The 13,278-nt window shown below is 45.4% G+C and overlaps 1 protein-coding gene across 10 annotated transcripts in view; it reads left to right on the plus strand.

The window, feature by feature from the left end:
• PDE4D (phosphodiesterase 4D) overlaps positions 1–13,278 on the plus strand; it is a 654,687-nt gene that overhangs the window by 528,813 nt on the left and 112,596 nt on the right. For 7 of the 10 annotated variants that reach the window (XM_081212798.1, XM_081212802.1, XM_081212800.1 and 4 more), the window contains 4 exons: positions 2,428–2,619; positions 7,664–7,700; positions 9,571–9,644; positions 10,601–10,650. In XM_081212798.1, the coding sequence (XP_081068924.1) occupies positions 2,428–2,619; positions 7,664–7,700; positions 9,571–9,644; positions 10,601–10,650 (353 nt within the window). Of the gene's footprint in view, positions 1–2,427; positions 2,620–4,627; positions 4,633–7,364; positions 7,554–7,663; positions 7,701–9,570; positions 9,645–10,600; positions 10,651–13,278 lie in introns of those variants that run through there. The other 3 variants (XM_081212807.1, XM_081212806.1, XM_081212799.1) reach the window with 3 other exon arrangements.

Below are 13,278 nucleotides of genomic sequence, written 5' to 3' on the forward strand. Positions count from 1 at the left end.
TACCAGGCCATAAGACTCACCTAGTTTTTGGAGGAGGAAAACAAGAAAAAAATATTCTGAATCCCAGAAGCCAGATCGAGCCAGTGTGGTGTAGTGGTTAAGAGCGGTAGTCTCGTAATCTGGGGAACCGGGTTCGCGTCTCCGCTCCTCCACATGCAGCTGCTGGGTGACCTTGGGCCAGTCACACTTCTTTGAAGTCTCTCAGCCCCACTCACCTCACAGAGTGTTTGTTGTGGGGGAGGAAGGGAAAGGAGAATGTTAGCCGCTTTGAGACTCCTGAAGGGGAGTGAAAGGCGGGATATCAAATCCAAACTCTTCTTCTCTTCTTCATCGCTGCGCAGCGATCCCTCTTGCTGTTCTGGCTTCTGGGATAGCCGTGCGAAGCCTCTTCAGGGCAGTGGGATGAAGGCTCCTCGCTGCCCTGAAGAGGCTTCATGTGGGATAGCTGCGCAGCCTGCATTCGCTCCATAAGACGCACAAACATTTCCCCTTACTTTTTAGGAGGGAAAAAGTGTGTCTTCTAGAGCGAAAAATACAGTACATGGAAGTGTATTTGCTGCAGTTGTCGTGTTTCAAAATCCTGTTTCAGTTTTGAGGAGTACATAGTATGGATAAGTTTAAAATGTGCTTAGATTGCTCTCCTGTTTCAACAGCATAGTAAACATCCAAGGCTTGCTGAAAATGAATGGTGCTGTACTGTAGCAGCGCTGAGTCAAGTGCATCTAGTGACCTCTTGTGGGCACAAAGACTCCAATGCCCACATGCATTTTCTGCCTGCAATAAGTTCCTTGCTCCTTTCTGTGGATGGGGGCAGCTCTGTGCGTGCCTTCCTTTGCACAGGAGTAAGAGGCAACAGCTTAGCAGTCTCAACTTTCTTATGGAAAGTTGCAGGTCCAACCTCCTGGGATGAAGATTTTGCATCTTCCGTAAAAGGGATTATGGGGCATATGACAAAAGCACTTGTCAGGAGGCTGAAGAAGAAAACTTACTGCCGTCAATATTGACCCTGACACTTCCCACTTACTGCTGCCTGAGTCCACGGCAGAAGAGTTGAGGGAGCCAGCTGTGAAACCTCTGGCCTGAGGAGGAGACCCTGCTCCCTCTGAACTGTGCTTAAGTCGGGCAGCAGTGGCTCCTTGAAGTGCCAGCAAGACTAGAACAAGTACTGCTGTGCTTTAGGAAATATGGTTCATTCACCTATTTACACCTTCGGTCTGCATGGAGGGAGTCCAGATCTTACGGCAGGGGTCACCAACCTAAGGCCCAATCGCCTTCTCAATCCAGCCTGCGGACGGTCTGGGAATCAGCATGTTTTTACATGAGTAGAATGTGTGCATCTCTAGGTAAAATGCATCTCTGGGTTATTTGTGGGGCATAGGAATTCGTTCATTTCCCCCTCAAAAATATAGTCCGCCCCACCACATGGTCTGAGGGACGGTAGACCGGCCCATGGCTGAAAAAGGTTGCTGACCCCTGTCTTACGGCATACACATTTGCAGAGGCAACCTTCAGGCTGCTTCCCTCAAAGATGGACCTCAGCTCTTTCTTCCCTCCTTCTTCCTCCCAGAAAACCCCTTTTCTGTTCACACCTGGGAGCAAGAGGAGAAGTTCCTTTGTACTGTTAATGGTCTCTGCTGTACTCTTTATAGCCATAGCTGGACCAGGTTGGTTTGCATAAGCCAGCCCAGGAATTTCCTAAATTCCCTCTCTGGCACAGTTCTGCGCTTAAATCCATATCCCAATTGATCAAAACCCTGGCATTTCTTAATTTCTAGGGTTCACCCCTAAATATGTAACAATGTCATTTGCTGGATTCCTGCCTTGCAGAGGGTTGGACTAGATGACCCCCTCAGGCCCTTCCAACTCTACAGTTCTTTGATTCTATTCTAGTTTTCTATGCTACTTTAGAACATCCTTCTTGGGGTGGCATAGCATACCATCCTGGGAGCCCCCATTTGCAGGCTGGAGTGGTAACAGTCCCGCCACTGGCTTCCCCCATCACCAACAGTTGGGGGGAAACCAAGTCTCAGTTTCTGCAGTGCTGTGATTTGAGCATATTTGTCTGCAGGAAGTACAACTGACAATAAGGGACACTTTATCTAATACAAGTTTTCCAGTGCTGCCAGCAAGTTAGAGGTGCAATTTGCCATGGCATCTTGCTGAGCTTAAGTAAATAAAAATGCTTTCTTCCCATTTGCGAGTTGTTGTTATAGTGGTGCCTCCCTTTCATTTTGTAATTTCTTGTTATCAAGATTTCTAATGTGCTTAGGGACATCGGCCATTAATTTGATGAGCAGCTGTGGTTTTGTCCAGGAGGAAGAGATTTCCAAGTAGCAGAATCTTGTTCCTTGGTAGTAGCTTTTTTCATGTGTGTGGCTCACAGATCTCTTAGCTCTGTGGTGTTGAACCTCTCTTCCTTTCTTGCAGTTTCGACGTCGACAATGGCACCTCATCGGGACGGAGTCCCTTGGATCCCATGACAAGCCCCGGATCGGGGCTCATTCTCCAGGCTAACTTTGTTCACAGTCAACGGAGGGAATCCTTCCTCTACCGGTCCGATAGCGACTATGACCTCTCTCCAAAGTCTATGTCCAGGAACTCCTCCATCGCCAGTGATATGTAAGTATTTGACGCCGTGTCTGAAAGGTCTTTCAAATAAACATGGCATAAGCTTTTGTGGTCTAGAATCTGCTTCATCAGGTGCAAGAAATGCCATCCTTCGTTAGCAGGCTTATCTAGGAATTGATAAAAGGTTGAAAACAGTGGAATCAAGTCAAGGTGCAGGATGTGAAAATACAATTTATTGGTTAAATGTATGCAAAATGAGCAGCGACAGGACAATCGGCCTAGCATAACTAAGCTGATTGACACCTGTAGTGGATTAGGAAGACATTGTCTTTTCACAATACTGAATAAAATGAAAAGGGATTTAGACTAAACATTAGGAAGAGCTTCCTGGATGTGCCAGCTGCTTTTCAGGGGAACAGACAGATTTTGAAGATGATGGGCTCTCCTTCATTCGTTTTTAAGCAGATGCCATATGGCCACCTTATCCTATAAAGGGATGCTGGGGGGGGGGTGTCCCTCGCATTGGCAAGGGGTTAGATGACATATGAAGTACCTTCCAATTCTGTTTTTCTACCCTAAGGACGTGCAAAGTGTGTAGGTTCTGTATGTGCAATCTGGGATGCTGCTTATTCATTGGAACACACAAAACTGAAGCATAAACTCAGTATGGTCTGTATATCGACTGTCAGCAGCTCCTGCCGATTTCAGACAGGTTGTTTACTAGCCTTCTCATAGAGGGGGGGTTAACTCATAGAATCATAGGGTTGGGAGGGGCCATGAGAATCATTTAGTCCAACCCCCTGCAATGCAGGAATACACAACTTTCCCTTACAGGGTTGGACTTGCAACCTTGGCATTGTCAGCATCGTGCTCTAAGCAACTGAGCTATCCACCTTCTGCATTCAAGGCAGGTGCTTTGCCACCGCAGGGTCCAAATTCAAGGGAATCTCCTTGCTTGTGCAAAGCCTGTGCACACACATGTCATATACCAGTGGGCTTCTTTGCAGATCATGCCAAACACATGAAGCCAAGGGCTAGTGGGTGTGATCCCACATCATGTTTACGTGTGTTCATGGGAAAATGGAAGAACAGCAACAACAACAACAACAATTTATTATTTATACCCCTCCCATCTGGCTGGGCTGCCCCAGCCGCTCTGGGCAACTTCCAAGAAAATATTAAAATACAGTAATGCATCAAACATTAAAAGCTTCCCTAAACAGGACTGCCTTCAGATGTCTTCTAAAAGTCTGGTAGTTGTTGTTCTCTTTGACATCTGGTGGGAGGGTGTTCCACAGGACGAGTGCTACTACCGAGAAGGCCCTCTGCCTGGTTCCCTGTAACTTGGCTTCTCGCAGTGAGGGAACCGACAGAAGGCCTTTGGCGTTGGACCTCAGTGTCCGAGTAGAATGATGGGGGTGGAGACGCTCCTTCAGATATACTGGACTGATGTGCTGTGCTGATTATTATTTATTAACTTTGTATACTATCCTTCTCCCATAGATCTCAGGGTGGTTCACAGCATTCAAAGGCAAGATAAAAGCACAAAATACATAATAAAAAGCCCGTAACCACCCCTCCCATAAAGACATTTAAAATATATATGGTATGTTAATCTACAGACTTGAGCATGGTGGATACACTTTTTAATCTGACCTTTTGAAAACATAAGCAAATGAATATTTGTGATATGTATGTGTGCTATGTATATCTATCAATATTTTTAGAGCAGATATTGAATGGGCATCTGTCATGGATGCTTTAGTTGTGATTCCTGCATTGCAGGGGGTTGGACTAGATGCCCCTGCAGAGCCAGTGATACAGATTGTGTGTGTGTGTGTGTGTGTGTGTGTGTGTGTGTTTTTACCAACCACCAAAACACAAACAGTGAAACCCCCAGGTGACTGATACATTGGGTATACAACATTCAATAATATACATATTCAATAAACTACATATTCAATAATATTCAATAATAACATATTCAAATCAACCATATGTACACTTCTATATACCTTAACACTCCTCCTTCCACAAGTTTTCATTCTATGTAGCCAGTGATATAGATTTAACCCCACCTTCCCACCCATCAGCGGACGTCACAAGGGATGTCTGCTAATGGCTGGGGGACCATTGGTTTGGGGAAACTGACCTGGCAGGCCAAACTGAATGCCCTGGCAGGCCAAGATTGGCTTGCAGGCTAGAGATTCCCCACCCCTGGTGGAGCTGCTTCCTTTTCTTAAAATAAAGAAAATTATTTGGAGATTTGATGGTGGATCTAGTATGACCACAATGTGCACTTGACAGCAGTGACTCCCTGCAGGAGTGCTGCCCGATTACCAAGATCAGAGGCAGGCAGGGAGTAGATTGGGATCTGTCAGAAGATGGCTGGATGATTTGCAGGGCAACAGCAAGGGTATCTCTTTACCTATGAGTGTCACTACACTTGGCACTTGCACTTCCCATATAGCTAATTCAGTAGAGCATGGGGTTCCCAATCTCAAGGTCATGGGTTCAAGCGCTACATTGGGCAAAAGATTCCTGCATTGCAGGGAGAAGGACTACATGTAGATGACTCTCATGGCGCTTTCCAACTCTACAATTATCTGACTGGCGACTGTTCCCTAACCAGTGGGCTGGATTAGTCCTACAGACTTATAGTTTCTGCCCTCTCAAATTGAGAGCAGTTAACATGGATTTAATGGACTCTTGGGTTTAATAGCACTTAACTCTCAGCTGATTTGTCATGTCTCTAATAGCCAGTTTGAATGTATGTTTCATAAGACCATTTAAATATTGTATTACTTCTTCATTGGTGCCAGACTTCCTCTAGCTTGGTGTGGTGATTATAGTGTTAGGCCAAATCATGTGAACATGTTTGTGCCTGCTTAAGAGACAGCAAGTTAGTTCTGGTTTTCTTGTCTTTGTTAGAGGTTTTGATTTTGTTTAGATTTTGAGAGTCTGCCATGTTGGGTCATTTTCCCCTTTCAGCCCACCCTAGGGTCTCACTTGAATTTACAGTCTGGTTTTACACCCCCCTATGTTGAGCACGGAATTATTATGTGACTTCAAGAAGTCTGTAAAATGGAAAGGAGGTTGACCACAGTGTGACGCGGCAGCTAAAAAAGCCAATGCAAGTCTGGGCCTCATCAATAGGAGTATAGCATCTAGATCAAGGGAAGTAATAGTGCCACTGTATTCTGCTCTGGTCAGACCTCACCTGGAGTACTGTGTCCAGTTCTGGGCACCACAGTTCAAGAAGGACACTGACAAACTGGAACGTGTCCAGAGGAGGGCAACCAAAATGGTCAAAGGCCTGGAAACGATGCCTTATGAGGAACGGCTAAGGGAGCTGGGCATGTTTAGCCTGGAGAAGAGGAGGTTAAGGGGTGATATGATAGCCATGTTCAAATATATAAAAGGATGTCACATAGAGGAGGGAGAAAGGTTGTTTTCTGCTGCTCCAGAGAAGCGGACACGGAGCAATGGATCCAAACTACAAGAAAGAAGATTCCACCTAAACATTAGGAAGAACTTCCTGACAGTAAGAGCTGTTTGACAGTGGAATTTGCTGCCAAGGAGTGTGGTGGAGTCTCCTGCTTTGGAGGTCTTTAAGCAGAGGCTTGACAACCATATGTCAGGAGTGCTCTGATGGTGTTTCCTGCTTGGCAGGGGGTTGGACTCGATGGCCCTTGTGGTCTCTTCCAACTCTATGATTCTATCTCACAGTCTTGCTGTGAGCTGAAACAAGAAGAAAGGTCTGATTTGCTTGTTAAAAGAGCTATTCATATGTCTGCCTCATTCTCATGATAGAACCAGACTTTAGTTGTTGCTCCAATGATCCTCTATAGCTGTGAATCTTCTGTGGATGCCTGCAGAGGCTTGCAGAGCAGGTAACAGGGGAGAAAACAGGACATCAATGTAAACCACAACAGCACCATCCTAGGATTGTGTATCAGAGGTTAAGTAGAACCATGTCTTTCATCCTAGATAGCATAAGCAACAGCTCAATTTGTGTTCCTTTATGAGGGTTCCTCCTCCCTCACAGTCAGAGATGGAGCCATAGGCTGCAACCTTGCAGTTGGTTACGTCTGGAATTAGCTCTTCACAGAATTGTCACCTTTTATCTCTGTTTGGAATCTACCCAAGGCATGTTTTGGCAGGTCTTATTCATATTCAATTATGGGTTGCCGGAGTTTGTGAGAATGCGTTGGAAAGCTTGGCCTGAATGTTTCACTCTTCGAGAGCATTTCCATTTAACAAATAAATAAAAAATGAGTGATTTTCTATATTATGTAATGTCTCCAGTTGACGTCCTTCTTAGGTTAGCCAATGACCCTAGTAACTTAAGAGGAAAAGACTCCTATGTAACCCATGTGCCAACTTTTGTGTTACTCTGCAGTTTTATTTATATGAGAGTGATAAATATTTTGGGCTTGACGGAAGGTGTTTTTCCCCCTGCAAGAGTCTGGGTGACCTCCTTGCTTCCCCCTCCCCCCTCCGGCTAAGAGACGTCACCCTGATAACTTTACTCCTACGTCACAGTGTGATGTGGGTATGGTTGCTCCAGCAACAGCACACTCTCCGTAACACTGAGGACATGTGAGTCAGTTGAAAAGTTTTACTGGGTTTTTATTAGCCTATGAAACACTTCCCTGTCATCTGCAGTTACTAGCTTGTCCGAACCTCGCAAATGGTTATCCGTTCGTTAACACTTGATGCGAATCACTTTTGGTGTTCCAGTGGGCTGGCCTCTCCAATGAAAAGTAACTGTGGGCGCTACCAACTGCCAGGGCATGCCTGGCTTGTTTTTTTGGGATGCAGGATTTCCCTGAGTTTAAAGGAACACAACCCTGAGCACTCAATCTTTGCTCATTTATCTGTTCTCTACAGCTGTGTGCAAGTCTTTAAAAAGCCACACTGGAGTCATAGGTGCTTGTCCACCCCAAAGTTACTTCAGATAGCGCAGCTGGAATGAATCCACGGTGAGAAAGTAGTTGAGGACAAGATGAATAAAGAATAATGTATCATTTTGAACCTGATGGAGGGGAGCAAAGCCATCTGATACTGATTACTTTGCTGTTTTATTTTTCAGACATGGAGATGACTTGATTGTGACACCGTTTGCTCAGGTAGGCTCCTCATGCCATGATGTAGCCATATATGAAAGGATCAAACGGGGGAAACTGTTTTCAGGCTTTGGATGAGCTACAGCTTTTGTTATTATTACTATGATGTTCCAAAAATAACATTCTGAAATGGAACCACTTCCATGGCTAACTTGTATTGCTTAGAGGTGCTTAGAAAGAAATCTGATGGTGTCTACCATCTAACTTTTATTTACAGTGGTACCTCGGTTTACGAACTTAATCCGTTCCGGAAATCTGTTCTTAAACCAAAGCCGTTCTTAAACGAAGTGTGCTTTCCCTAATGAGGCCTCCCGCCGCTGGTGCCCTTCCATCATTCGGATTCCGTTCGTAGACCGAGGTAAAGTTCGCTAACCGGAGCACTACTTCCGGTTTTGCAGGGTTCTTATACCAAATAGTTCGCAAACAGGGCTGTTCTTAAACCGCTTAAACCGCTCTTAAACAAATACCACTGTATTTGTTTGCTACATTTGTACCCCACCTTTCCTCTATGAAGCTCAAAGGGGTAGACATGATTCTGCCTCAGATTTTATCCTCACAATAACACTAAACCAGACTTTCTCAACCTTGGCCTCCAGATGTTTCGAGACTACAATTCCCATCATCCCTGACCACTGGTCCTGCTAGCTAGGGATCATGGGAGTTGTAGGCCAAAAACATCTGGAGGGCCGAGGTTGAGGAAGCCTGCACTAAACTGAGGCTGCATTCCCCCTATACATTTGAAGCACACACCCCTCCCCAAAAAGGGGTCCTAGGAATTGTGATTTGTTAAGGGTGCTGGGAACTGTGGCTCTGTGAGGTGCAAACTACAGTTCCCATGATCCTTTGGAGGGGGGTACGCTTTAAGCGCATGGTGTGTCCCAGCCTGAGAGTTCAGAACCAGCCCAAGATCACTCAGTGAGTTCATGGCTGTGTGGGGATTTGAAGCCAGCTCTCCCTAGTCCTAGTCTGACATGCTAGTTCTTATATCAAACTGGCTCTCTAAGGAGCTGCATAGGCTCACACAAAGAACACGCAATGACCCAGCGGAAGTGTGGGTAGGTGGGAGTTTCCTTAAAAAAGAAACTTCTTTTCTTTGAACATCAGACTGCCATGCTGTTCAGTGAACTGATTTTGAAGCATGGTGAGCCCTGATGGTGCAAAGCACCTCTTAATGAGGGTCTGAAGCAAGGGCACACTGTTTGCCATCTCTTCCCCAACACAAGTGATCAGCAGTGCCACACCAGCAGTTTATGAATGTGCAAGGTACTAGTGCATTTGAGATTCTATGCCCCAAACTGTTGCCATTTTAATTCACTAGAAGTACTATTCCAGTCCAGGTACTTTAAGGTGTGCTTCCAATGTTTGTGTGTGTGCGTGTGTGTGTGTGCGCGCACACACACACACACACACCTACACACCTGTTTGGTGCCAGCAAATCAGGGTGACGTGGATTTATTTGATAACAACTTTATATGAATGTCAAGTGTGAGAGGATCTTATTGTGCAGTTGTTAACTGCTGGGATAATTCTGGTGCAAATGGCAGTGGACATCAGTAGACCATTCTTTTCAAAGCGCTGTAATTTCAGAGAAACAAAGAGTGTTTTATACAGAATTTTTGTCTTCTTTGAACAAGGCTGCTTTTTAAACAAATAATGGCTTCTTTTGTGAGAAGGAAAGCGACAAAATGATTGTTCTTGCAGTTCAAAAGCTTCATTGTGAAGTAACGGTCAAAGGCTTCAGACACCAAAATAATCCTGGAAAGTTTTAAGAGATTGTTTAGAAAGCCTTCGGCTTGCTGATCAATGGAGCAGAGAGAAATGGGTAGCATACCTGGTGAAACTGAGAATGAAGCATCCACTTTATTTGCTACAGGTGCTGGCCAGCTTACGTACTGTACGGAATAATTTTGCTGCATTAACCAACCTGCCGGATCGAGCACCTAGCAAGTAAGTGTGGCCTTTTCCTCCTTCCTAACGTTTTGAGTTAATGCTCCTTTCATTTTTGCTTTATTGCTTTTTCCACATATAATAAACCTAATACAAAATACAATAAGCAACAACCATAGCAGCTAGTCTGTCATTTCTTGGGGGGAAAAGCATAACAGCAGCTTGAAGTAAGAACCACTACATAGAACAAGTTTATAATGCACATTTAAGTCTAGTCCAATAAGTCCCTGCAGATGTTTCTGGAGGTCTGAGGAGGTGGTCTCAATTGATCACCCTGTCTCATATGAAAGATGAATGGATGTTGAGTGTTGTAATAGGATAAAGGACTCCTCTTGCCTTTGGCTGCCCTGACTTGACAGGTCAATTTCTGGGCCAGAGCAATGGACCACACCTGAGCATATTGTGAATCTGTTGACAGGCCTGCTGCGGAATGCCACCATTTAGCAGTTTCTGAATGAGCAGCTACCAGCAGAACTGTCAACAATTCCCTTCATTTTGTGTCATTACTGTGTTCTACCACGTACGCTAGCCTTCCTCCACCTGGTGTCCTTCAGATGTTCAGACTACAACTCCCATGAGTCTCAGCCAGCATGGCTGTGCGCTGATGTACACTGATACATAACAGCATAGACAAAGGTCACTGCAGTGAGCTGTACACATGATGAGCCAGCTGCTAGTTCTAGGTTTGGAATGGCTTCTGGCCAAATGCATGTGCTGCGCTCTCCATGCTAACCTTTTCCCACCGAGTCCAAATTTGCAAGTGGCATCAAATGCATGGCCACAGATGAAATTGCAACCACATGTTCAATTCCCCCATTCCCTTCCTGATGCCTGTGGCAGCTTAATTCTGTGCTGATGTCATGATCCCTACCCCCCTCCCCCCAAAATCACCAGTGACACTGATAAAAATGGTTTTATGCTGACGACTTACATTCCCCCCCCCTCTTTTCTATCAGACGGTCACCCATGTGTAACCAACCATCCATCAACAAAGCGACCATAACAGGTAAGACAACTTAATGTGGCTTGATTTGGTCACACCTTTTCAATGAGATTGTATTGTTTTATAATTCAGTTTTACTAGCAAACCAGAGGTTACGCTAGTCCCTTTCCAGCTCTGGGAGGAGTGTGAGGAGCGTTTACGCGACGCACCTACACACTGCAGCCAGTACACTAACGTGTCGCGACACACGGTTTGGAAAGCTCTGGGCCACACTTTTCTATAGTCTGGATGATACATAGTTGGTTTGTAAAATACTTGTGGACGTGTATTAACTGAGCATTTTTTAAAGCCCATGAAAGGCTTCTCTTAGCCCATAGCATTTCCACTTCTGTGATAGCCAAGGTGTGCTACAATTTAATTTCCTTCCTGCAGTGGTAGTGGTTGGGTCTGGGAAGCCGCCTCCCATTTAAAATTTCACACAATGCCTCGGAGTGGTGCTGCATTGAGGCATTGTGGGAAATTAGCATGATGAGCAACTCACAGCTGTTATTCCCAGTATGCCTGCTGGTCGGGACAATAATTTCAATGGGATTGAACATGACAGGGAGCCCACCTTGCTGAAACTAAGCCAGAGTTGGGCCTATTTAGTGCCTGGATGGGACACCACCTGGAAAACCCTTTGTTCTCTGCCCGTATTTTCACTGAGAAATGAAAACTGGGGTATAAATATTGCAAACAAGGAATGCAGAGCTCCAGGTCTGCTAACGTATAGCTGGGCCTGCTGCCCACAGACATGATGCAAAAGGCCATGGGATGTTTATCAGCCAAATGCCTGGTTGCAGAAAGGTTTTCACCTGGTGCCTAAAGACATGTAATGAAGGTGGCAGGCAGGCCTCCCTGGGGAGAGCATTCCACAAATAGGGAGCCACCACAGAAAAGGCCCATTCCATGTTGCCACCCTCCGGACCTCTCATGGGGGAGGCAACTGAAGAAGGCCCTCCGATAATGACCACAAGGTTGCTTGCACATGCGTGGGCGGAGGTGTGGTTATGCGGTTCCTCCAGCAGTCCAGCCCTGAGCACAAGCCTGGGGAGAGAGGGGGTGTCAGCTACTTAATTGCAAGAAGCGTTTATGTGCAAGTTCTGTGCACTTTTGGAGCTACTGTAAGCAAATGCTTAGTCCATAAAGAACTAGAAACTACCAGCCATTTGCCCTCCTTGATCTGGGTGTGCTCGGGACACGCTTTTGAAAACTGTATTGGTTACATGAAGTCATGATGATGGTGATAATCCTCCAACATTCATGGCAGATTGTCAACCCCATTGTTTTCAGTTACAGATAGGTAGCCGTGTTGGTCTGCCATAGTCAAAATAAAAAAATTCCTTCCAGTAGCAGTAGAAGTCTGGCAACTTCTGTTTCAGTGTATCTGAAGAAGTGTGCATGCACATGAAAGCTCATACCAAGAACTAACTTAGTTGGTCTTTAAGGTGCTACTGGAAGGAATTTTTTTATTTTGCCCATTGTTTTCAGTAATTGAGACTTCAACTTTTGTTTCAATATGTTAGCTTTGCCTCATTTCACCTTCCATGGAATGGAATAGCAATGTTTGTGTGAGAGAGGGGTTGCCCCTTTACACACACCTGGGAGCGAATTAAGTGTTTGCCAGTCTGATGCCCAAACTACGTGCGACACCATTCACACAATTAGGGACGGCCTGAGTGGAGGGTAAGGCTGACTGGATATGCACCACATCCATGGGCAGAAGCAATATGCTTCTGAGCACCAGTTGCTGGAAAACAACTGGTGGGGAGACGACTCTTGTCCTTAGGTCCTGCAGGCAGGCTTCCCATAGGTTTTTGGTTGGCCACTATGTGAAGAGGAGGCTGAACTGAACAGGGTCTCCTTATGTAGCTTTAAAAAGTCGATTCTTACTGTGTGTGGCTGTACCAGTCCTAATCAGGACCTGGTGAGAGAGGTAGGATGCCTTAACGCTTGGCCACCACCCCATGCTCTTTCTGCGATTGAGGCATCAATTTCTGCAATTTACTTTTTTAAAAGCCCTTTGCTGCCATCACTAATTGTGCGAACAGCATCTCATCTAGCTTGGCCCTCAGTTACTGGAAAAGCCCATCTTTGAAAATGCTATTGTTGCTAAATCAGTGTAGAAAATGCCCTGGTACTTGTCACAGACAGGAACTCTCAGGTTTATGGTTGTGATTAACTTTTTAAAGGATGCCCTCGTCTGCGCTTACCGCTTTATATTATGCATGATTAAAATTCTGGTCTAGATGAGTCCACAAAGGCGGGTTAATACAGGTGAAGCTACATTTTAGCTTCTTGTCAAACCCCTGAGTTAAAAGATAATTCAGCACCTTCATAATTTACAATGAACTGGTGGATGGGGGTGCGCCCAGCTCACCTCATCACCCTTGCCTCAAGAAGAATATTGCAGAGCTGGGAAAGGTTCAGAGAAGGGCAACCCCAATGATTAAGTCGATGGGGCAACTCCCCTATGAAGAAAGATTGCAACATTTTGGAGCTTTTGAGTTTAGAGGAAAGGCGTGTAAGAGGAGATGTGATAGAGGGGTATATACCTAGTATGAGAAAGCTCTACCTGGAGATGCCAGAGCTTGAACCAGGAGCCCTCTGCATGCAAGGTGAGTTCTCCACCACTATGCTGTGGCCCTTCTC

Source organism: Podarcis bocagei (genome assembly GCF_964188305.1).
Source record: "Podarcis bocagei genome assembly, chromosome: 11".
In the NCBI taxonomy this organism is placed as follows: domain Eukaryota; kingdom Metazoa; phylum Chordata; class Lepidosauria; order Squamata; family Lacertidae; genus Podarcis; species Podarcis bocagei.